Consider the following 22,763-nt stretch of genomic DNA (forward strand, 5'->3'; position numbering starts at 1 on the left):
AGGCGTGAGCCACCGTGCCTGGCCCGATTTTAACCAATGATAATTTATGAGTATAGCATTCAAATTCAGGATCTAACTTCCAAAAGTTGACCTTCTGTTACCATTAACAACCCTGGCATTAATAGGCAGTATCTATTATGGCAAATAAGCATATCTTAGAAATCAACTCAGGAGGAGTACATCAGTACAAAATCCAGAAACAGTCTAGAACTACAGGTGTATACCACCACACCCAGCTAATTTTTAAATTTTCTGAACAGACAAGGTCTTGCTACGTTGCTCAAGCTGGTCTTGAACTCCAGGCCCCAAGCGATTCTCCTGCCTCAGCCTCCCAAAGTACTGGCATTATAGGTGCAAGCCACTGTGCCCAGCCAATTCCAAGTTTTAAGGGGAAAACCCTCCTTCTGGGTTAGCTTTATATCCCAATTATTTCAGCCTCCCCAAAGAGAAAATATTTAAATAGTACAGGGACCCACATAGACAAGAGTTCTCATAATGACAAGACATCATGAGAGAGACAAGAGTTCTCTCTCTCTCTCTCCATCTCATGATGGTGTTTGAATACTATAGACTTAGCAGATTTCTCATTGCCAGGTGGCAATCTCTTCAGAATAAAGAAATTATTACCCATTCCATTTTAACCAAGGAAGAAAATATCCCTTTAACAAACTGATGAGAAAGCAGATCAACCAACTAAGAATCTAACAAAATCATGCTTGGTAATTAGCATTAAGACATGAATATTGCACATGTTAAAACCTAGCCTTATAATGATGTTAAAGTACATTGGCTGAGATTTTCAACAAGTCTTCTTATCAGGGAACAGGCTTGTCCCTTGTAAGAATTATAATTACCCCGATTAAACAGGATATAAATTGTGTTGTACAGTATACGACATTCATTTCTAGTTATTGATCTATCAGTTAAAGCCAAAATATACAAAGCTAGCAAGATCAAATGCTACCTTGGAAAAGGAGTTATGATTTAGTAAAAACAACGAGGCTATCTTCATAAGTGAGCTAAAGCCAGACAACATTGAACCAGGTCCCATTTAAATCAACAAGATTCAAAATCTGCTTTCATCAAACCAGATACAGGTACAGAGTGGGTGGCTAAGAGCCTCCCCAATGAAGCCTCTGCCAAGAAGACAGTGGTAGCAAAGAGAAAAACAGTCTGGACTGTCTACGCAGTTGACCAAGATCCAACTGGAAATGAATTTCCCGTCAAGCTAGCAAAAATCATCCATTGTAAACTGTGTCGACAAATGTCAGTTCTAATTCCACTGTAGAGGTTTTTCCCTAGGTTGATGAAAGGCAAGAGACTGAAGTAGGAACCAGCTGTGAATTCTTGATTGTTCTACTGTTGACTGATTTAGGTCACTCTAATGAGGTTTCCTTTCCACCATTAAAGTTCATCTTATGGCAGCTCTGTCACTCAAAAGTTTCATGGGAAGAGGGAAAAAAACATGGGGAGACGGGAAAAAAAAATAGAGCTCTTATAGTCCTGCCGCTAATAATTTTACAATGTGAGGTGAAAACTAAGAATGCAAGAAATATGGGCAAGCATTGCCCGTACATAGGGAAAGATGGAGATCAAGCAGTCAATTATTTCTAAGCCTCTAATTCGTTTTTCAAACCTAGTTTAGCACTTTCCTCAAACATGCTGAATGATCGGCGTCATAATAAATGTAAGTTTTCTTACTTTTTGAAAATAGCTATGTAAAATGGTTTAGAAAACAATCTGGCAACTTCTCAAAAGGTTAAACATAGTTACTCTATGACCTAGCAATTCCACTCCTAGATATATACTCAGGAAAAGTGAAAACATACGGTCACACAAAAACTTGTATATGAATATTCATAGCATCATTATTCATAACAGCCAAACCATAGAAACAACCCAAATCTTCATCAATGATGAAATATATATAAAATACGGCATATCCATAAAATGGAATTATTATTTGGTAATAAGAAGGGATGAAGTATACTGACGCATGCTACCGCATGGATGACCCTTGAAAACATACAGTTAAGGGAAAGAAGCCAGTCACAATAGGCCACAAATTTGTATGATTCCATTATATAAAATGTCCAGCATAAGCAAATCCACAGAAAGAAAATAGGTTAGTGGTTGCCTAGAGTGAGAGAGGTGGGAGGTGGGTCATGGGGAGTGACTGCTAATGGGGATAGGGTTTCTTTCTGGAGTCATGAAACCCCCACTGCCATCAGTAGAGTGCTCAGAGAAATGTGCTTGAACTTCTTACCTCCGTATGGAATTTGTTGTCACACAAATACAATGACGTATTAATTGGTTTGAAAGGTTCAAAGTCAATGTTGACTTTCTTTTCCTTTCCTTCTTCTGTTACAATTGTTCCACAGTAAACAACCAGACCATTTGGAGGTACTGCAAAGAACATAAACAATTTCTCTATTTTAATCCAGACCTAATTTTCCTCAATTAACAGAAAATGTTCACACAACCTATTTTCCCTGCCCCTTTAAACCATAATTTAAATAAAGCAGATATAGCCTTAAATCTCTCAGGCAGAATTCTCTCCCTAATTTTAAAATTTCCTTTGAGATGTTTCAGGGGGATTTATTCTTTTAAGTATAGTAAATACTACTTAACTTTCAACAAATAAAAAACAAAACAAATAAAAAGTTAAACACCAAGGCCAAAAGGACACTGATGGAGGCTGGCTGAGGAAACATTAGTGAACTGAGCACCATGACAGGGTCAAAGTAAAAAATGTAACCAAGACAAACTTGAGAAGGAAAATGATCAAACTCCAAATTACCTTTGTTATAAAGTTTGAGTCTCTGCTGTACAGATGTAATGGCTCCCAGGACTGAAAGGCGGTTTACTCGTGACTTAATGTTAGATGCAGTTCCAAACTCATCTGCTAACATTTTTGCCACTCGTGAAATCTGGTCTTTGGGAGGAATGATCAATGATATCATGCTGGTGCCATTGCTATGGAAAAAAGAGTAACTCATTAGAGGTTCTAATGTCACATAAGTAGAAGGTTTAAAAATCATGTTTTTCTTTAGTAGAATGAACTAAAGTGAGATGCCCCTGAAGTAACAGAAACAGGTCTTTCTCAAAGTAGTAATCCAGGGACTATACTAGTGCTGCTCACCAAAGTATGCCCAGAGGTAGGAACAGTGTTCAGAATACAGTAGGTGCTCAATTATTTGATTGAATAGCGAGTGAGGTGAGCTATGTAAAGAAGGGGTACTTGGGAAACACCTCATATTCCCCCACGATAAGGAAAGAAGCTAAGATAAAGGGATGTCAACAGGCTGGAATATGGCAGGGAGACCTGTCCATGGTAGACACTTGGAATCTGGTGGCTCTTCAGTGGGAGATGCCATGCCAGGATGATACAAGTCTTTCCGAAGTCTAGACAAATTTATAGTCACTAATTCAGCTCCCTAAGCACCTTGATGATGGGAAAGGAGAGCTCTGGAAGTCACACAAATATCCCAGTTATGAAGTCTCTTTCTCTAAATGGCAATGCATCAAATGCATTCGCATTCGATTAAAAAGAGCAATGCACTGAGACCCTGATCAACTCAGGGTTCCCAAATAAATTCAGATTTCTAGAACTAAAAAACAGGACCAAAATCCGAACCATGGAGGATACCACCAAGGCCCTGTCACACGGGAGGTCCCTTTTCAACAGCCATTAACACATTTCCTAACTTCAATACTGATGTCAGCAACAAATCTTTTTTACTCACACCTTTCCAAGATACTTATAACCATCAGCTAAGAAATACCTTATCATAATAGTCCTACTTCTACATGAAGCAAACATAAAACTACATATCAACTCATTACCAATCATTAGGAAAATGCAAACCAAAACCACAATGAGATACCATGTCACATCAATTAGGATAGCTACTATAGGAAAACCCTAGAAAATAACAAGTGTTGGCAAAGCCGTGGAGAAACTGGAACCCTTGCGAATTGCTAGTAGCAATGTAAAAAGGTATAGCTACTCCAGATAACAGTATGGTGGTTCCTCGAAAAAAATTAAACACAGAATTTCCATATGATGCAGCAATTCCACTTCTAAGTATATACCCAAGAGTGAAAGCAGAGACTCAAACAGATACTTGTACACACCAATGTTCACAGCAGCATTATTCACAATAGCCAAAAGGTGGAAACAACTCAGATATCCATTGCTGGATGAACAAACAAAAATGTGGGGTGTGTATACGTATAGATATGCACAAATATTATTCAGACTTAAAGCAAGGAAATTCTGACACACTACAACATGGATGAAATTTGAACATATACTGAAAGAAATAAGCCAGACATAAAAAGACGAACACTATATGATGCCACTTATATAAGGTACCTACGGTAGAAAAATTTCATAGAGATAGAAAGTAGAATGATGGCTGCCATAGAGTGGAAGAAGGGGAAAATAGGGAGTTGTTGTTTAATGGGTACACAGTTCCGGTTTTACAAGGTAGGACAAGTTCTGGAGATTGGTTGTAAAGCAGTGTGAATGTACTTACTACGGAACTGTGCACTTATAAATGGTTAAGATTAATACTCTTTAATCCTCAAAAAGCATGGAAAAACTATTATTTAAAATATTAACGGACACCATTGTATGTAGTCCTAGCTACTTGGGAGGGTGAGGTGGGAGGATCACTTAAGCCCAGGAGTTGGAGGCTGTGGTAGGCTATGATTGTACTGCTTCACTCCAGCCTCAGCAACAGAGTGAAACCGTCTCAAAAACAAAAACAAAAAACCCAACAACAAAAAACAAAAACCAAAGGGCACCAAAAAGAAAGTAAAAACATGAAAAGATTGCCGGGTGCGGTGGCTCACGCCTGTAATCCTAGCACTCTCGGAGGCCGGGGTGGGTGGATCGTTTGAGCTCAGGAGTTCAAGACCAGCCTGAGCAAGAGCGAGATCCTGTCTCTACCAAAAATAGAAAGAAATTAATTGGACAACTAAAAATATATAGAAAAAATTTGCTGGGCATGGTGGCACATGCCTGTAGTCCCAGCTACTCGGGAGGCTGAGGCAGTGGGATCGCTTGAGCCCAGGAGTTTGAGGTTGCTGTGAGCTAGGATGACGCCACGGCACTCTAGCCCGGGCAACACAGTGAGACTTTGTCTCAAAAAAAAAAAAAAAAAAGAAAGAGATGAAAAGACAACTCACAGAAAGGGCGAAAATATTTGCAAATCACAAAATCTGATAAAATTTATGTAAAGAATATCTAGAATATGTAAAGAATTCTTACTATAAGACAAATAACTCAAATAAAAAATGGGCAAAGGGCTTGAACAGACATTTCTCCAAAGAACATATAGGAAGGATGTGGAGAAATTGGAATCCTTATTCAATGCTGTTGGGTAAAGTGGTATGATACTTTTGGAAAAGGCAGTATGTAACAGGATATTCCTCTTAAGGTCTGTTAACCTGACAGTTTATGCTAGAAAAGCCCAAGTATGTTTTCCTGAGAAAGGTTAATTTGTATTTTCACTAAATTACCAATAAACTGCTAATTTTTTTATGTTAAGAAAACCAGATTACCAATTTTATAAGGAGAACAAGTGGCAATATGAACAGAATTGAATCTACAACACATAGGAAATTAAATGCCCAAACTCTGTCCCAACCAGATCTAAAGGCTGGCTTTATTACAACAGTTATCAGTATAAATGGAGCTGATTTTTATCTTGAAGGCAAAGGTTGATCAAAGCAATGAAATGTGGTATCACTTAACAAACTGTTTCTACCTGATACTTTGTAAGTCTATAAGAAAGTTACTTCCTGAGACTTACAGATCAGGCCCTTAAAAGCTATGACAAGTTTATTACAGTAGTTGTAATTATTAGAATCATGGGAAAATGGGTGGGGTCAAAGAAAGAGAAAGCGGGAAGACTGCCAGGAATGTCTAAACTTTCCTCTAATTACTGATCTTGCATAATTTCATAGTAGCCCAATGTGCCAGCTTTAATAGTAGAATTTAACCTGTCAGGAGTCCAGTGGAAGCCGGCAGGAAAAAGAAGTTAGAAAGCTGGTCACAACATCAAATCAAATGGGCTTACGTGCCAAGTGACTAGGTAAGACAGAAGAGAAGCAGCAGTGTAAGGGGACAACAAAACCTCCCTATATTAGCACTGTAACTGCACGTATTTGAAATCTGAAAATGTCTGAAATCAGATTCTAGGAAACATATTATCATATAGTGAAATTAATTTCATAAACGCGTACTATGGTGTTTTCTCTCAATATTTGCATTGGAAAGCGATCTCATTTACAGGAGACCCTGCCCTGGAAGTTTTTTCCTAGTGGTCAATTCCATAGGTCTTCCAGGAAGAATTTTCTCTATAAGCAGACAAGCTACTCAGTACTCCCAGTATCAAAAATAGTTACTCTCAGACTGTCAGCTAAAGTCAAATCTACCAAACTAGCATTGTTTCTGTTGCTGTGTCTACTTGAAACCTAGAAAGCTGGTTCATAACCTTTGTAATATTTCCCTCAGTAAACTACCAGTTGATCAAAGACAGCATATAGGAGAGTATGGCCTGTGCTCTGCTGCCACCCCTTGGAGAGGGGAGCAAGTATGCTCCGCAATCCAGGCAGTCAGGAAAATATGATACACAGCAGCTTCAGCAGTCACCACAAACACTTGCTAGGCTTCTGAAACAAAATTTCTGAAAAACCTTTTTTGATGATTCTTTCTGGAGTTATATCAAACTCTACAGGCCAAGGAGAGAAAAGGAATTTGCTCTGGGAGGGCCTGGAAACATTGGGCAAGTAAATTTGACTTCAAAAATGATCTCGATTATAGGTGCCATGCCACCTACTTGGCTTGACTAATGCACATGGAAAATATGAAAATATAAAAGATGGGGAAAAGAAAGGACAAATAAGTTTGAATACCAATTTTACTAGCTTGTGTTTGTTTTCTGATGAACAATTCTTAAGGGGGCATATATGTTCACCCTAGGAGCTCCTGGAATCTTTAGGGACCAAGGAAGTTCTTTCCTTAAAGAAGGGTTCAGTTTTTTTTAAAAAGCTGACATGCTCTGACTCACAGAATAGTTTCCTAGGAGATGGAACTAGCAAAGAGGCATTCAGTAGGGAATGGAATGAGAGGGGGATCCAATTCAATTGAGGAGCGAAGGCTCAGAGCTAAGAAGAGGCATCAAACCTGAAAGTTTGAAGCTAAAGAGGATATTGGGACAAATTAACTGAGTGAAACCAAAATGCCTTAAGGCAATCCTTAAAGCAAGATAAGGATGTGGAGGGCAAACCAATGACCTTAAGATAAGCAGCTACTTACTTTCCATTGCTGATAGGTTAAGAAGATAAACATTCATTAAGCAAGCCTACCTTATAGCACGGTTGGGCAACCTTACACTCAAATCCATGTAACATTCCAGAGAGGACAAAATAGTGAACACAACTAAGAACATGATCTTGTCAAAGGATTCCATTTAAAAAATGGTTCAGAAGCATAGCTTGCCTAAGAATTTTTTGTTTGGTAGATTCCTACCAAGTTGTTAAAACTGAAGCAGTACCTGAAAGTTAATCTTGGCCTCTTACTCCTTTTGAATTACATGCAAAAGTTTACCTTTCATTAGTTTCCCTGCACACCTCTTCCTACCCTCTGTAGGGGAAACCTTAAGTTTCTGAATTTATCTTTATAAGACATCAGACTGGGGAGGAGAAATGCAGATTATTAAATGAATGCCTTCTACTTTAAAAATTTAAAGGGTACTTTAATAACTCCTGATGTTTTATATGTTAGGTTTAACACAAGCAGTTCAAAGTTTTTCCAGTTAAGTTTCCAAATTAAGGTAAAAACACTCATTTACCCCTGAGGGAAGCCAATCAAAGTTGTTAGACCAGTTTGTGTAACACCAAAATAAAATTAAGGAAGCTATTTCATGTTAGAGAGGAGACAACGAGAAATAAAGCTCTCATTACTACAACCTTCTTTAATTCTAATAGTTTTCCTCCACTTTTCTGCTGCCACGATACTCCTTTTCCAATATCAAAAGGCTCTCATTTAAGAAGAGCCAGTGAATCGTTATATACGGCAATGACTCACACGGAAGTTATAAGAACTGCGAGAAACAAGACATAACATACAACAATGTGTTGCCCAAAGCTCCCAGGGGTCTCTGCTCTCGGAACCCTTCTTGTTCTCATTGGTTTTAGGGGCACTTTCCCTTATCAAAGAAGCTCTCATCGATGCTTCTCCCAGAGGATTAACTTCTGAAAAATCAAACAGCTGGGAGACAGGAGGAAGTAGTTGTAAAACAAACAAACCCTCAAAACAACAACAAAAAACCCAAATAAAACTCTCCTAGGAAGAGAATTTAAATAACAGCTTTCACTTTCCTCTCTCTCAAAAAAAGAAGCTATTGATAAGGAAAGGTTTTCTGTCCCTAGGATGGGAGGTCAGAGTAGTACCAGCTACTCATTCAATCCAAGGATTCATGGCCCCTGAGCACTGCCCACAGGGAGACATTTACATGATTACTCAAAACTGCCGGGACTGAAAGATCTCTAAGGCAGAAGAAAACTGAACGTAATCAGGGCAAATCCTGGGTTGTGCTGTGTGTATGTGTTTGTGTAACTTTAGGCCTCTCAGGGTCCCAGCCTTTGGATTCAGGAAAATTCTGAAGTAGACGGTCATAAGAATGACAGGCAAACAAGAAAATTTAGGAACACTTTGACCTGTAAAAATCTTAACAATATTCATCATCATCATCATCAACAATGCTCAACAACACTTAAGTTTGCATGAGAACTCCAGAATCCTTGGGGAGCTTTCTAAAAAAATAAATAAATAAAATAGGACAGGTGCAGTGGCTAACACCTGTAATCCTAGCACTCTGGGAGGCCAAGGCGGGAGGACTGCTTGAGGTCAGGAGTTCGAGACCTGCCTGAGTAAGAGTGAGACTCCATCTCTACAAAAAATAGAGAAATTCGCTGGGCATGGTGGCATGTGCCTGTAGTCCCAGCTACTTGGGAGGCTGAGGCAGGAGGATCACTTGAGCCCAGGAGTTTGAGGTTGCCGTGAGCTAGGCACGCCGCAGCACTTTAGCCTGGGCAACAGAGCAAGATTCTGTTTCAATCAATCAATCAATCAATCAATATTTCAGACACAAAAGATCTCTCCTTCCACCACTCTGACTCAATAGCTCTTGAACAGGGAGAGTGAAGGTGGTAGTGATTTGGGGTGACACAGTCTTAATTTTCAAACACAATAGATTCTAACACAGAACTAGGGTTGAGAATCACAGTGTCTGGCCTGTTTTCTGCAGAAGCAGGATAATCTCTGCATTAGCTGAAAGTAAAGAGCCTCTACAATCTTACCCTCACCCAAAGAACAGGAACCCAGAGGAACCACTTGTTGTATTTACCCTATGCTATGGTTTGAATGTGTCCTCTACAATTCATGTGTTGGAAACTTAATTCCCAGTGCAACAGTATTGGGAGGTGGGGCACAGTGGAGGGTGTTTAGGTCATGAGGGCTCTGTTCCCATGAATGGGATTGTGGGAGTGGGCCCTCACACTTGCTCACTCCCTCTTTTCGCTCTCCTGCCATGTGAGGAACGGTGTTCCTCTCCCCTAAAGGATGTAGGGTTCAAGGACCCATCTTGTAAAGCACAGACCAGACACCAAAATCTGCTGGTGCCTTCATCTTGGACTTCTTAGCCTCCAGAGCTTTTTTTTTTGTTGTTGAGACAGATTCTCACTGTGCTGCCCGGACTAGAGTGCCGTGGCATCATCCTAGCTCACAGCAAGCCTCCAGAGCTTTTGAGAAATGATTTCTCTTCTTTATAAATCATCCAGTCTGGTATTGTTGTTATAGCAGCACAAAAAAAACTAAGACATCCTAACTATTACAACCACACTGAATTCTAACAGCTCAGAGCAGCCCAATTTTTACCAGCCAGAACACCCACTCCCCATTAAATGCCTTGCCATCCAGCTCATCACTCCTAAGTCATAGAACTTTCAGGTTAGGACTAGGAATGTTTTAGAGACTGCCTACTGTACTCTCTTGTTGGGATTTGGAGTATATGCTTCCCAAGCAGCTTTCATCCCAATTGTTTGGTGGCTAGGTTGTGGCCTAGAACATGGATGGCCAAGGTTTTCACCACCCCCTTTTTAAAAGATCCCATCTATTCCTATCTCACAAAGCACAACTTAAATCTCAGCCAAATCACTTCTGGGAAAGTCACTAAGCCAGCAGTATTATATGGATCACCAGCTGAAAATTAATCAACTCTTCTTTAATTTCCTCTCCATTTCCAAAACTGTCGTTATTTTATTATTGTGAGTCTTCCATTTTTCTTTTCCTAAATGTGCAAAACTAAGTTTAAATTTTTAAACTAAAGTGATCTTTTTGATATGGGTTTAATATGGGAACAGAATAGGAGAGCACAGGTTTTAGAATTAGGTAGATTCAGGTTCATACCCTCTTCTCTCACTTAATGGCTGCGTGACCTAAAGCAAATTACATAAATCCCCGTGGGTCTCCTGTAACACACGTCAAGTGTCTATGCTTGAATAGCAGATAGTAAGTGATCGCTAAATGATAACTAGATAGAGCTCTAGCTCTTTGCCCTTCTCCCACAATAGTAAAAGTTAGAAAGAATTATTATAGTACAGCTACAAATGGGGGGTGGGGTGGGTGGGAAGTACTGTCAGGTGGTGTCGAAGTCTTATTTGAATCTAAGTCCGGAAAGGTAAGAGTTGATTTTGTGATGGGTGATGGTCACCTTTAAGGGACTATAGGACTTGTCAAATCTTCCACAGAACAAAAGAACTAAACCAAAGACAATATGGCCAAAACAGAACCTGTAAACTCTGTTCTTTGAAATTTATCTTAAGGGATAACTACAGAGATTCATTGCCCTCTAAAACTTTAATTAGCTATATCATATAAAAGCTTAAGTATCCTTATCCTACATTTGTGGCATGGGTTCAGTACTTTGATATAACCAACGGTTGGTCACTCCAAAGGGACCTGATACATGACTTGTGTTCTCTTCCATCAAGTATCAAACAATGGAACAACACATTGCTTACACTGGGTATGTATAAGTTTTCTGAGGGCAGAAATCATTTACCACATAATGGTGCCCACAAATGAATAAATGATGACTTCCTAACATCAAAAATAGGGTCTTCTCTATATCCTCTCTTTTAAGCAGCCACCAGAGATTTATTCTAAGCCATCAAATAACAACAAAAAATTTACCAATCCTTCAAGAGGAACTGACATGTACCTTAAAATGACTAATTGTCCCAAGCTTTCACTTCATGGAAAAGCTTAAACTATTAGGTTTTACCTTAACAAAACCAGCACTACAAAACCAATACTCAACACTTCTAAAGTGTGTTCTTTTAATTTTTTTGATCATCACCTTAATGCCACCCACCCCAACCCAACTGCTGCCACTATCTATGAGGCAGGCTAGGGGGTGGATCTAGCTTTTTTTTTTTTTTTTTTGAAGACAGGGTCTCTCTCTGTTGCCCAGGCTAGAGCACAGTAGCATCATCATAGCTCCCTGTAATGGCACGTTTCTGGGCTCATGCGATCCTCCTGCCTGGCCTCCCAAGTAGCTGGGACTACAGGTATGAACTACCACACACAGCTAATTTAAAAAATTTTTTATAGAGATGGGGTCTCGCTATGTTGCTCAAGCTGGTCTTGAACGCCTGTCCTCCACCAATCCTCCCAAAGTTCTAGGATTACAGGCATGAGCCACCACGCCCAGCCGGGGATGCCTTTTATAAAGAACTTGGTTAGAATATCAAACTGGGGGAAGGAAGATTCTGTTACCATTCAAAGGGGCTAGAAAAGTTACCTGGAAATTAGTTTCTGCAATTCATCTTAGGGTCAAGATGTTATTACCAGATGGGAGAAATACCAAGATTGGAATTTACTGAGACATTAAAGCAGCCTCTACCCTAGGGTACAGAATAACTTAGATGCCCATTTTTTAGCAGAAAGTTTGCAAAGGTTCATTTTAGCATTTTGTCCTTAAAAGCACAAGGACTACTGTCATCTAAAACAAAAATGTACACATCTGGCAGAATATTACTTTTTCCACAATTATAGGCATTTGTCTTAAAAAGAAAAAAAAATTTAGAAATTTCACAAACCCAACCTAGTGGAATATTCCACCAGAGAGCAGCAGAAGCTGGAAAATTTCTCTAGTGTTCTCACAAACAGTGCAAAGCCAGGAGATCGCAATCACATTAGTGTGAGGAACTCACTACCAGTGTTCTACACAGGACCTTATAATTGATAAAAGTCCTTTCTTTCTAGACCACTATGGGAGTACTTTTCAAATAAAGCAAAGCTACAGCCTTCCTGTTAACCTTTTTAATATACAAAAGAGTTTCTGGGGAGGGATTTAGCAACAAGTTATTTCCCTCACCACTGATGCTCATTAGGAATAAACATGTTTCGTACTCAAGTTCTTCCTAGAATAAATGTGCAAATAGCATACCTGTTTTCCTTTTATCCTTACACCTAACTCTTAGCACACCTGCTCCCTCTAGTAAATTACAAATCTCCTTGGACAAGAGTCCTTTCAGAAATACTTACCAAAGAGCAAGGCAGTGCCGTGTGTAAGTGAGGATCACAGGCTTTGAAATCAGAAAAGTGGGAAGAGAATCTGGCACTGCTTCTTTCCAGGCTGTGATATTAGACAGCTACTTATTTTCTCTGCACTTCAATTTCTTCATCTGTGAAATGGCAATAGCATTCCTCAGAGCTATTTTGAGGAGTCAAAATCTACGCTATTCATCTACTCATCTTCAGAAAACTAATTTCATTACTTGATTAAAATACATCTCAGCTATGAACCTCTAATAACTCCTGCATCTTTCCTGAGGATCCACCTTGCTCAACTAGAGTTAGGAAGGCCAGAAGATGCCAAAATATAGGGTAGCTCAAAAGGAAGAACTTCTTTTCAGTAAAAAGCTAAAAATAGGCCGGGCGCGGTAGCTCACGCCTATAATCCTAGCTCTCTGGGAGGCTGAGGCGGGCGGATTGTTTGAGCTCAGGAGTTCGAAACCAGCCTGAGCAAGAGCGAGACCCCGTCTCTACTAAAATTAGAAAGAAATTAATTGGACAACTAAAAATATATAGAGAAATTAGCCGGGCATGGTGGCGCATGCCTGTAGTCCCAGCTACTCGGGAGGCTGAGGCAGAAGGATCGCTTGTGCCCAGGAGTTTGAGGTTACTGTGAGCTAGGATGACGCCATGGCACTCTAGCCTGGGCAACACAGTGAGACTCTGTCTCAAAAAAAAAAAAAAAAAAAAAGCTAAAAATATCAGAGGCATTAAGGAATTAATGTTTGGAGATCAATGCACTCTTATTTCTTACAAACTTAAAGCTTATTTGGGCTGAAAAGCAAATTTGTCTCGAGACCATCTTAAATTCTGTCATGCCAACTTTACCAACAAGGTGCAGACGTACAAATGCTCTGCACTGTTTCAATACTCTGACAGCTCATCAACCATCAAGCAACACAAAGCTCTGGATCTAATTTTAGGCTAACTGGCTTTTAATCAAGAATGAATTTCATTTACAATTTCAAAGTTGCAGATCAGTTGCAGCTCCAACTCACCATTGTATCAAAGATACTGTATCAACCAAACAATATAAGACCAACCTTCAAAGTAACATTCTTTGACAACACTTTCCTTGCCCAGGAAATTTGCTAACTTTTGCTTGAGTAGACACCATTGCTTTTCCTTTCTATGTTCAACACCTCATGCAAGACGCTAATCATCTGTTTATATTAAACCCCCTTCAACATGTACAGTGTTATTCTGTACTTACTAATATGGGGTTGGAAATGGTTTATATCTGCAGGCCCCCACTGCATCCCCCACTCCGCCCCCGTGGCCTATTAGGAACAGAGCCGCACAGCAGGAGGGATCTAGGTTGCCTGCTCCTTATGAGAATCTAATGCCTGATGATCTGAGGTGGAGCTGAGGGCGGTGATGCTAGCGCTGGGGAGTGGCTGCAAATACGGATTATCATTAGCAGAGAGGTTTGACTGCACAATAAAAAGGTAATTTGCTTGAACTGTCCCCAAACCAACCCCCCCACCCCATCTGTGGAAAAACTGTCTTCCATGAAACTGGTCCCTGGTGCCGAAAAGGTTGGGGACTACTGGTTTATATCATCACTCTATGGTTGTGCAGCAGACCATGTTCTCATTTTATTACACACTTCTATAATGTCTAGTACCCAACTCACAGCAGATGTTTGATGAAGCTTATTAGCTGACTGGTTAATAACAAAAGGGAATTTGTAGACTTTATTTTTCAATATACGTAAACGTGTGCTTTGGGGAAAATCTAGTTTAGAAGGTCACAGACACAGCAGGAAAAAGAATCTCTTACTTCTACTACAATCATTCTTCTAATGCGGATCTTAGAAGATCAAATAAAAATGTGAAAACAGAAGAGTACAAGCCCAAATGCAGAGTTATCTGCAAGACAAGAACCAGCTGTCAGGCACCTGAAAATGTCAAGTCCTCTGGACCTGGTAGGAGGGATTGTGACAAGAGTAAAGACTGTAGGCAAGGGTCCAAAGTATGTCAAATGGCATAAGATAAAGCTGCTATCACAGAGGGCCTCCTCAAGCTCTCTGAGGACAGTGTCCCAGTGAGAAACCGCAGACTCAAGTTTCTAACCTGCTGCAAAAAAGAGCGTTGAACCTACCTAATCCCTTCCCCCCTCACAAAGAAAGACGGCTGCTGAAGAATTAAGAGACACCTACAGAATGTATCCTAGGAGAAAGTTCTATTCTGAGATCCCTGGAGAATAGGCTGGACTCAAAAGAAATTTCTATTGTCCAAGTTCTTAGTTGGACAGATCTAGCAGTAGGAAGGTAATTTTTTCTTCCTACTCTTCAAATAGGATCTTAGATCACTTAGCCCTCCTGCAAAGCTGACACTAAGTTCTTTCACAACCAAACATCAACTTCTCAGCACATGGGGGTTGTGCTGCACTGAGCATACCCTCAACCCCAAGTTCGAAGAAAAAGAGGATGGGACAGACCTATAACCTACATTGTACTCTGCCTTAAATGGTATTCTAATTAGGTACTCTTGCTTAGCTAGGAGTGTGTCCAGACTGCGCCTTCCTTCCCTGGAAGGGTAAGTTTATCTGCTATTACAATGAGAAGTCTGTCAAGACTTGAAATTCAAAGACAGTTAATTGTTCATTAGGTCCACAGTGCATAGAACACCATGCCAGAATACAACAGCTGTTAGTAGTAGTTCTGAGTTAAGTGTCACAGGCAGCCCATGACACCTGGAGGAAACTGAATACCACCACATCCTATCACATATACTCTCACCTCCCCTCTTCCCTTTATCACCTATTTATTTCTCTCTTTTCTCATGGTTCAAACCCTGTTGGTGGCATCTGTATCTTGAACCCTTAATAATATAATTCCCCACTAGAATATTTCTACAGGATCAATGTTTGTATATACAAAAGGAAAGAGCTAACATCTGTAGAGAGTACTTCCCATGTGGCAAATGCAGTGCTAAGTATTTTAACTCGTATTATCAATTGTCACCACCCAATGCAAGATTATTGTCCATAGTTACCTATGTGGAAACCAAAACTTGGAAAGAATAAGAGGCCAAGATTTCTGTAGTTGTTTGTTCTACATTCATCTCTTCTCACAAAACTTAGAATATTTTAATTCTTGACTTTACTCTCATGTGGTCTTTTATCTGTCTAACCACCATAGATTGGGGGATGGAAGGAAGAGCCAGAACAGAGGAGGAAAAAAAGCCCTCTTTAAGAGCCTGAACCTTGAATGGTTCAGGTATCTGTTTGAAGGACTACAAAGTATCACTTTAGTTACAACCAGCTCCTTTAGGATATTGAGAATTAAAGAAAAAACAAAAGTATCTGAAATTCAGTGCTTTGAGAACATTCCTATTATCATTAGGTGACTGTTTTATTAATCAGCAATGTTCATGTGGGGAAGGTACTCAAACACATTTACTATACTTTATTAAAATTATATAGATTAAGCAATCTATTCATATTACCTATACATAAGATTTTTAAAAATTAACCTATTCAATGATCTCACAAGATTATTTACTTTTAATTCAACATAATGGGAGGAATTCTGTAGAGATTCTTTAAAAATGGTTATATTTGGCGGCAGGAAAGACAGACATGTATGACCAGGTAGTAATTTCTATTTCCTTCAGAGTTAAGATATGGACAAGTTATTTTTAATCAAACAATAGTTTTTTTAAAAAACCCAAAGGCCAGGCACAGTGGCTCATGCCTGTAATCCCAGCACTTTGGGAGATGGGTAGTCTCTCTTGAGGCCAGGAGTTTGGGACCAGCTTGGACAAAATCATGAGAAGGAAAAAAAAAAAAAGCCAGGTGTGGTGGCACGTGCCTCTAGTCCCGGCTACTTGGAGGCTAAGGCAGGAAGACCACTTGAGCCCAGAAGTTTGAGGTTACAGTGAGCTATGACAGCACTGCACTCCAGTCCAGGCAACAGAGCAAGACCCTGTCTTAAAAACAAAAACAAACAAAAACCAAAAGGCTACAGCAGAAGTTTGCAAAGCTGCACTGATCTTCAAACACAGGTTGAAGGCTATGAGAGTTAACTGACCGAGCCTTCCCCATATTTGAAATATATGAGGTTCCATGGTGAAGGTGAGTGAAAAAATATTCTAACACCCACAGGTACAATTTAACCCAGATTAACACTGTCCATTCTTTTTGTAACATTCACCACTGTCCTTGGCTAGAACAGGTTCTAGTTATGATTTCTTCCTTTCTTTTCTTTTTTTTTGAGATAGGGTCTCCCTCTGTCTCCTGGGCTAGAGTACAGTGGCATCACCATAGTTCACTGTAACCTCAGACTCTTGGGCCTCAGTGATCCTTCTGCCTTAGCCTCCCAAGTAGTTAGGACTACAGGCAAGTACCACCACACCCAGTTAATTTTCTATTTTTTGTAGAAACAGGGTCTTGTTCTTGCTCAGGCTGGGCTCGAACTCCTGGGCTCATTGAGTGATCCTTCTGCACTGGCCTCCCCCAGAGTGTTAGGCTTACAGGCGTGAGCCACTATGACCGCCTCTAGTTATGATTTTATTACTTTTAAACTACAAAGCTTCCAACACTATTTCTGGGGCTACCTCCTGCCTGCTCAGAAAACATTAGGGGAAAAAACAACCAAAAATTCCCATCTATCTTCCTTGTAACCTATGTTTACCTGCTTTAGTTCCTTATTCAAGATACCCACAACCACAGTTCCACTCACATGGCCCCCTAGTTCCAGTTTCGGTTTATGTACACATTTGTCCTCATAAGCCAAATGTGGAGAATATACTAGGAGCAATCATAAACGAGGAAAAAGTACCATTCACTTTAAGTGGGGCCTATGTATACCAAAAGAATTGCTTGGTTATTTTATTAGCATACACAAACTTTTGACCAGGCCTAACTGAAACCAAACTGACATGTTCCACCCAACTTAAAAATCAGGTTATATGTGTAACACTCTTTTCAACTCAGAAGATTAAGTATGATGCTGGTTACAAACAGAATGCTAATAAGTTCCCCATTTTAGTAACTTGGCCTCTATAAATGCTCTTCTACTGACATAACATAAAATAGAATGTTACAGCTTGAATTACATTTTAAGGAAATCTAGTCTTGTATTTTCTGGGATACATAAAATATATCCAGTATAGCACATTGGTTCAAGTCCTGGACCCTATTACATTTTTGCCCTGTGACATTTTGGACAAGTTACCTAATCTCTCAACCTCAGTTGCCTTGTCTATCAAATGGTGGCAATACTTATTGTGGTGAAGATTAAATGGCTTAATGGTATTGTTTAACAGAGAGTCTGTAACATACTAAATGCTCAATAAATTATTTTGCCAAGATACTTTGCTTTACTCAGATGTAATTTATTAGCAAGCCCATTTTGCAGGTGGTTCCTTTTTCAACCTACATCACATTTGGGTCATGTATCACAGATCAATCAATCACACATTGACTATTAATTTCAAAACTTTTGTTCTAGCATATTTTAACCCATGTTAAAACCAAACCAATCCTTGATTCTCATGCCCAGAATTCTACACTGGTCAGGAGGTGCTTTTTCATTTCGAAAACAATTCTCTTACTCCACCACTAAGTCTCACCATCTTGTGCTAATAATCATGTTTGAACACAACCTCAGTTATCTCCTGGAAACCTACAGAGTGTCTCCAAAACACCAGCACACATGGATTCATTTTGCCACCCAGTTTGTCTTTAAAGCTCATTATAACCCTCCTAAAAATATTTTAGCATTAGGTAAAGAAAGAAAACCATTTCTCACTATATACTACCTTTGAAAATCTAGAGCCTGACTTTAACACAATTCAGCAATGAAAATACAATGTTGCTATTCCCCAAAATAAATTGGTGTGTACTGTGAAACTTCTCACTCCTTTACCAATTCTCAGAGATGGCCAAGATTTTAAATTTTCATGAGATCAAGATGCAATCAAATCTCAACAAAAAGCAAAGGAAAACATAATTAGTAACCACATTGTTTGCAGAAAGATTTTCTAGCTATTTTAGACAGCTTAATCCTGTCTAAAATGTCTAAACTTCATCACTTGGAATACAAGTGGTGCCTTAGAACTTCATTTTTAGCATGCTTTTAAACTTTACTGAACTTTGCTAAACAAACAAGTAAAGGCTTCAAAAGCTTTAAAGAGAGGTAAAAAGTTTCAAGTGGCCAGGTAACACGGCTAGGAACAAATTTAAGAGTAAGTTTCCATCATCAAGCAGTAGAAAGGAATGCTGTTACTTATTAAGCAGTGTTATTTTCAATGTTACCTCACTCAGACAATAGGCAAATTACAGTGAATTCTTAGACTACTTCAGAAAACAATGTATGCACCTTCCTGCAAATGAAAGTAATAAGAGAACAAATCCACAGGTCACGTCCAACTTTAAACACTGCAACAACCACAATCTATAAAAACCAATACTCAATTGAGGGCTTCAAGTAACACAACAGAAGATCTTAGAGAAATAAAAGAACCTGACTAATTCCTGGTAGTGCATCATAACGGGTCATAACCTATATTACTCTTCCTACAACAGTCTCACATTTTGGGATTATTCATTCTATCACATGGCGCAAGTTCCTATGAGATTATTAAACAGGCCTGAATATTCTATTAAATTCAAAGAAAAATCTATGGAATAAAAAATAAGCCACTACCTTCAGTTCATATTATAATTATGTTTCTCCAGTACACCAAAGGAGGAACGAGCAAAAGCCCAAGTTACTGACTAGGGCCAAACTTTCAGAAGCCTCACTGCAAACTCAACTGTTGCTAATTTATTAAGAAGCACCATACCAAAAGCAGCCTGTTAACCCTGGGTCTTCAGTAGAATTAAGCATGCCCCACCTAGTAAAGTAGTAATAACGAAGAGCTTGGAGGGGTAGTCATCATATTATTGCAAAGCTACCCATAAATGACAAACTCGGCCCGGAAGCCAAAAGGTCTAACTCTTGTGCTGCAATCAACTTTCCACATGGCCTGGGGCAGGCCACTCTGCTATTCTAAGAATGCTCAGACATACAAGTATGTAATGTTCCAAACATTTTTTTTTTCAGGCCACTTCCTGTAAGTAAAAAGTTTCTATGACAGTGAAAGGAACAAAATAAACTAATAAAGTGAGGAAACACCAATATCTCTGGCACACCTTCCTCAAACCAGCAATGTTAACGACAACAAAAAAGCACACATGGATAACTTTAATACAGCCTACTCTTCCTACAATGGACACACATAAAGTTTCTTATCAAAACTTACAAGACTCAAAGCCCACTTAATCAGTTCTGAATTTCAACAAGCATTAGTATATAGGGCACCTCTACAGTGATATCCCCAAAAGTTCCAAAGAAATGCCAACAGGGACTCTGTTGTTACGGTTCATATCAAAGGCCACTAATCCGTATTTCTCCTAGATATACACATAAAGATTCATCAACCAAAACCTATCCTGCCAACCACATCCCGCATACGTTGGCATTTTCAATTTATAGGTGGGTCCTTAACAGCTAAAACCAGGAAGCTCCAGAATAATTAGAGGACTTGGGAGAGGTGGAAGACTCAGAGAAATCAGAGGGAGTTAGAAAGAGGATGTCCCTGGCCACCTCTCCTTCCTGTCCCATCCAAACTTCACCTACCTGGGCCTCAGAAGCCCAGGAGGGGGAGGCCATTTTAACGAGGCCTTGCTGAGCAACGTGAAGTGAGGAGGACAGAGGAAATCAGGAAAGGGCGTTCGGAAGGGAAGGCCGAGCCCTTTCTTCCAACAGAACCCGAGTCGGGTGGCAGCACCTGGAACCCGAACAGGAGGAGCTGGCTTTAAGGGCCTGGGAGGGGTACAAAAGTAGCGGTAACCTACCACAAGGGGGGCCGAGTGGCCTGAGCCCCGGGAGCACACCCCCCTTAACCCCAACCAGGGAAAGGACCCCTTTCTTGGGCCAGCCGCAACGACCCTAGCTCCTGGGTCGGGGGCTACTACCCAGAGGTCCAGAAGGCGGGAGTTAGCTAGTGCCTGGTTCTCCTCATCCAGCCATGCGGCGCGGGGGCGGTCATCCTGAGGGGTCCGGGACCAAGAGGGCACGGGGGGGCCGGACGCGGCGCTCACCCGCGGGCCGCCTCCAAGCTCTTAATGAGCTTTTTGATCTTCCAGATCTCCACGTTCCTGTCGGCAGCACTGGGGTCGTCCGCCATCTTCTCGCCTCCTCCTCCCTAGAGCGGCCCGGCGGGGCCCGGAGACACCAAGACCACAGAGTTAGCGCCGCCGCTGGGGCAGAGCGGCCCCCTTCCTCGCCACCCCCAAGAGGCCCTCCTCTCCCCGCCCCGCGCACTCCGTCGCATAGGTCGCTAGGCTTTCCCTTCTCGTGCCTTACCTAAGGGCCCAGTCCTGGGCGGCAGCGGCTGCTCCTCCCCGGCGGCGGCTCCGCGGCGGCGGCGGCTCTGACGTAGGACACCGGCTCCCTCTCTCCAGGCAGCTGCATGTGTTGCAATCCGCTCACATGGGGCCTGTGACATCACTTCCTCCGCCAGGGGCGGAGTAGAAGACAGCGGGCGGAAGGGAGGGGGCCGGTGCGAGTGAGGGGAAGCTCTGCGCGCGCCGCGACTTTCCATTGGCTCTTTGCGCCGCTGCCTACAATGAGCCCGCCGATTGGCCGTAGCTGGGGCCGCGCTGCCTTGTGAGGTAGGGGCCGAGGGCGGGAGGTATCACTCTTCTTCCGGCCCGGCAAGCCGAGAGTAGGAAGTGGGCAGAAGCCTGTGGCTCTCGCGAGGATTTACTCAGAGCCCCGCCAGGCTCGAATGGGGATGAATCTTAAAGGGCGAGGACTTTGGTCGTCGTCTTTTCCGTCCCTCTTACGTGAACCGAGTGGACCTCCCAGGCTCTGCAACGCGAAGCTAAGTGCTCGGCCCCGACACGCGGGTTCACTGGTAGTTGAGAAGCTTCAAAGAAGCGCGTCACTTCGCTTTGAGTGGCTTCATTGCTGACGGAGTGCTCGAACCTGCGTGCGTCATGGCTGCATGGAATAGTGTTCAGAGTCCTGGCCAGTAGGTCCGGATTAGGAACCTGTCCCGGGTAGTCCGGAACCCTCACCTGCAGGGGTGAAAGAGGCATGTTCCCTCTAGCCCCAGTACTAGGATGGGTTCACCTTGAACTTTGTGGGGTGGGAGAAAAGGCAGGGGCTGCCACAGGTTGGGATTCTGAGGTATCTGACCCCATGTGTGGTTTGGGTGAGCTGTTCAGAGTGGACTTGGGGAGTGTTGAAGCAAAATGGGCAGCTATATGTTAGAACTTTTGTTTTTTTGAGTTGGGATTTTTAGTTGGCTATTTTATGTCTCCCCTCACGTCATTTGGGTTCAATTATTTGAGCCCATGTAGTGTGCTAGACCGTTTTCCCGTGGATACAGAGGTGAACCAAACAGTGCTTACATTAGTGGAGCTTATGGTATAGTTGGGTTTCTAACTGTAATTTTATACTTTAGTAATTACACAAGTACTTAAGTACTTCAGAGTGTTCTGAGAGTGTATGACAAGGGGACCCAGCTCTGAAATGAGACCCATAGGATGAGTAGGAGTTTGTCAGGAGGGAGCAGAACACATTTGAGGAACTACAGTAGTTCCTTGTAAGAGCAAGGTCAGGAGTGGGGAGTGGTGAGGAAGCAGCAGGGGAAGAGATCATGTAGGGACCTTTTAAGCCAGGTTTAGGAGTTTGACTTCTTTCTCTTAAGAATGATGTTTAATTGGCTTGAATTGGAGAGAGCAAAAGTGGAGGCCTAGAGACCATTTTGGCTGTTTCAGTATCATGTGAGAGGTGATTTTCTCCTGGACTACGGTGGTGACTACACAGATAGAAGTGAATGGATAGGACTGGATGATCGATTGGATGTGGAGCATGAGGAAGAACAAGAATGGTTCCCAGAGTACTGAAACACTGACATTTACTGAGGTGGGAAAGATGAGGAGCAGATTTTGGGGGATGTTAAGAATTACATCTTGGGCCTATAAAGTTTGAAACTGCTTATCATGAGACATGTAAGTAGTGGTATCAATCACGCAATTGCACTTATGGTCTTTGAGTACTTTCTTGCATGCTTTATCAACTTCGCGCATGCTTTGGAGACAGGAG

General features: G+C 41.2%; 1 protein-coding gene across 2 annotated transcripts in view; it reads right to left on the reverse strand.

Annotated features, from left to right (window-relative positions):
- Nucleotides 1-21,218, reverse strand: part of ETF1 (eukaryotic translation termination factor 1) — a 28,417-nt gene extending 7,199 nt beyond the window's left edge. The window contains exons 1-4 of one of the 2 annotated variants that reach the window (XM_012646378.1): nt 21,015-21,218; nt 20,750-20,853; nt 2,801-2,976; nt 2,267-2,406 (exon numbers count right to left, since the gene is read on the reverse strand). In XM_012646378.1, coding sequence (XP_012501832.1) covers nt 2,267-2,406; nt 2,801-2,976; nt 20,750-20,835 — 402 coding nt within the window. In that variant the 5' untranslated portion in view covers nt 20,836-20,853; nt 21,015-21,218. Of the gene's footprint in view, nt 1-2,266; nt 2,407-2,800; nt 2,977-12,625; nt 12,679-20,749; nt 20,854-21,014 lie in introns of those variants that run through there. The other variant, XM_012646379.1, reaches the window with a different exon arrangement.
- Nucleotides 21,219-22,763: the final 1,545 nt, after the last annotated feature.

Source organism: Propithecus coquereli, unplaced genomic scaffold (genome assembly GCF_000956105.1).
Source record: "Propithecus coquereli isolate 6110/MARCELLA unplaced genomic scaffold, Pcoq_1.0 Scaffold242, whole genome shotgun sequence".
NCBI classification, from domain to species: domain Eukaryota; kingdom Metazoa; phylum Chordata; class Mammalia; order Primates; family Indriidae; genus Propithecus; species Propithecus coquereli.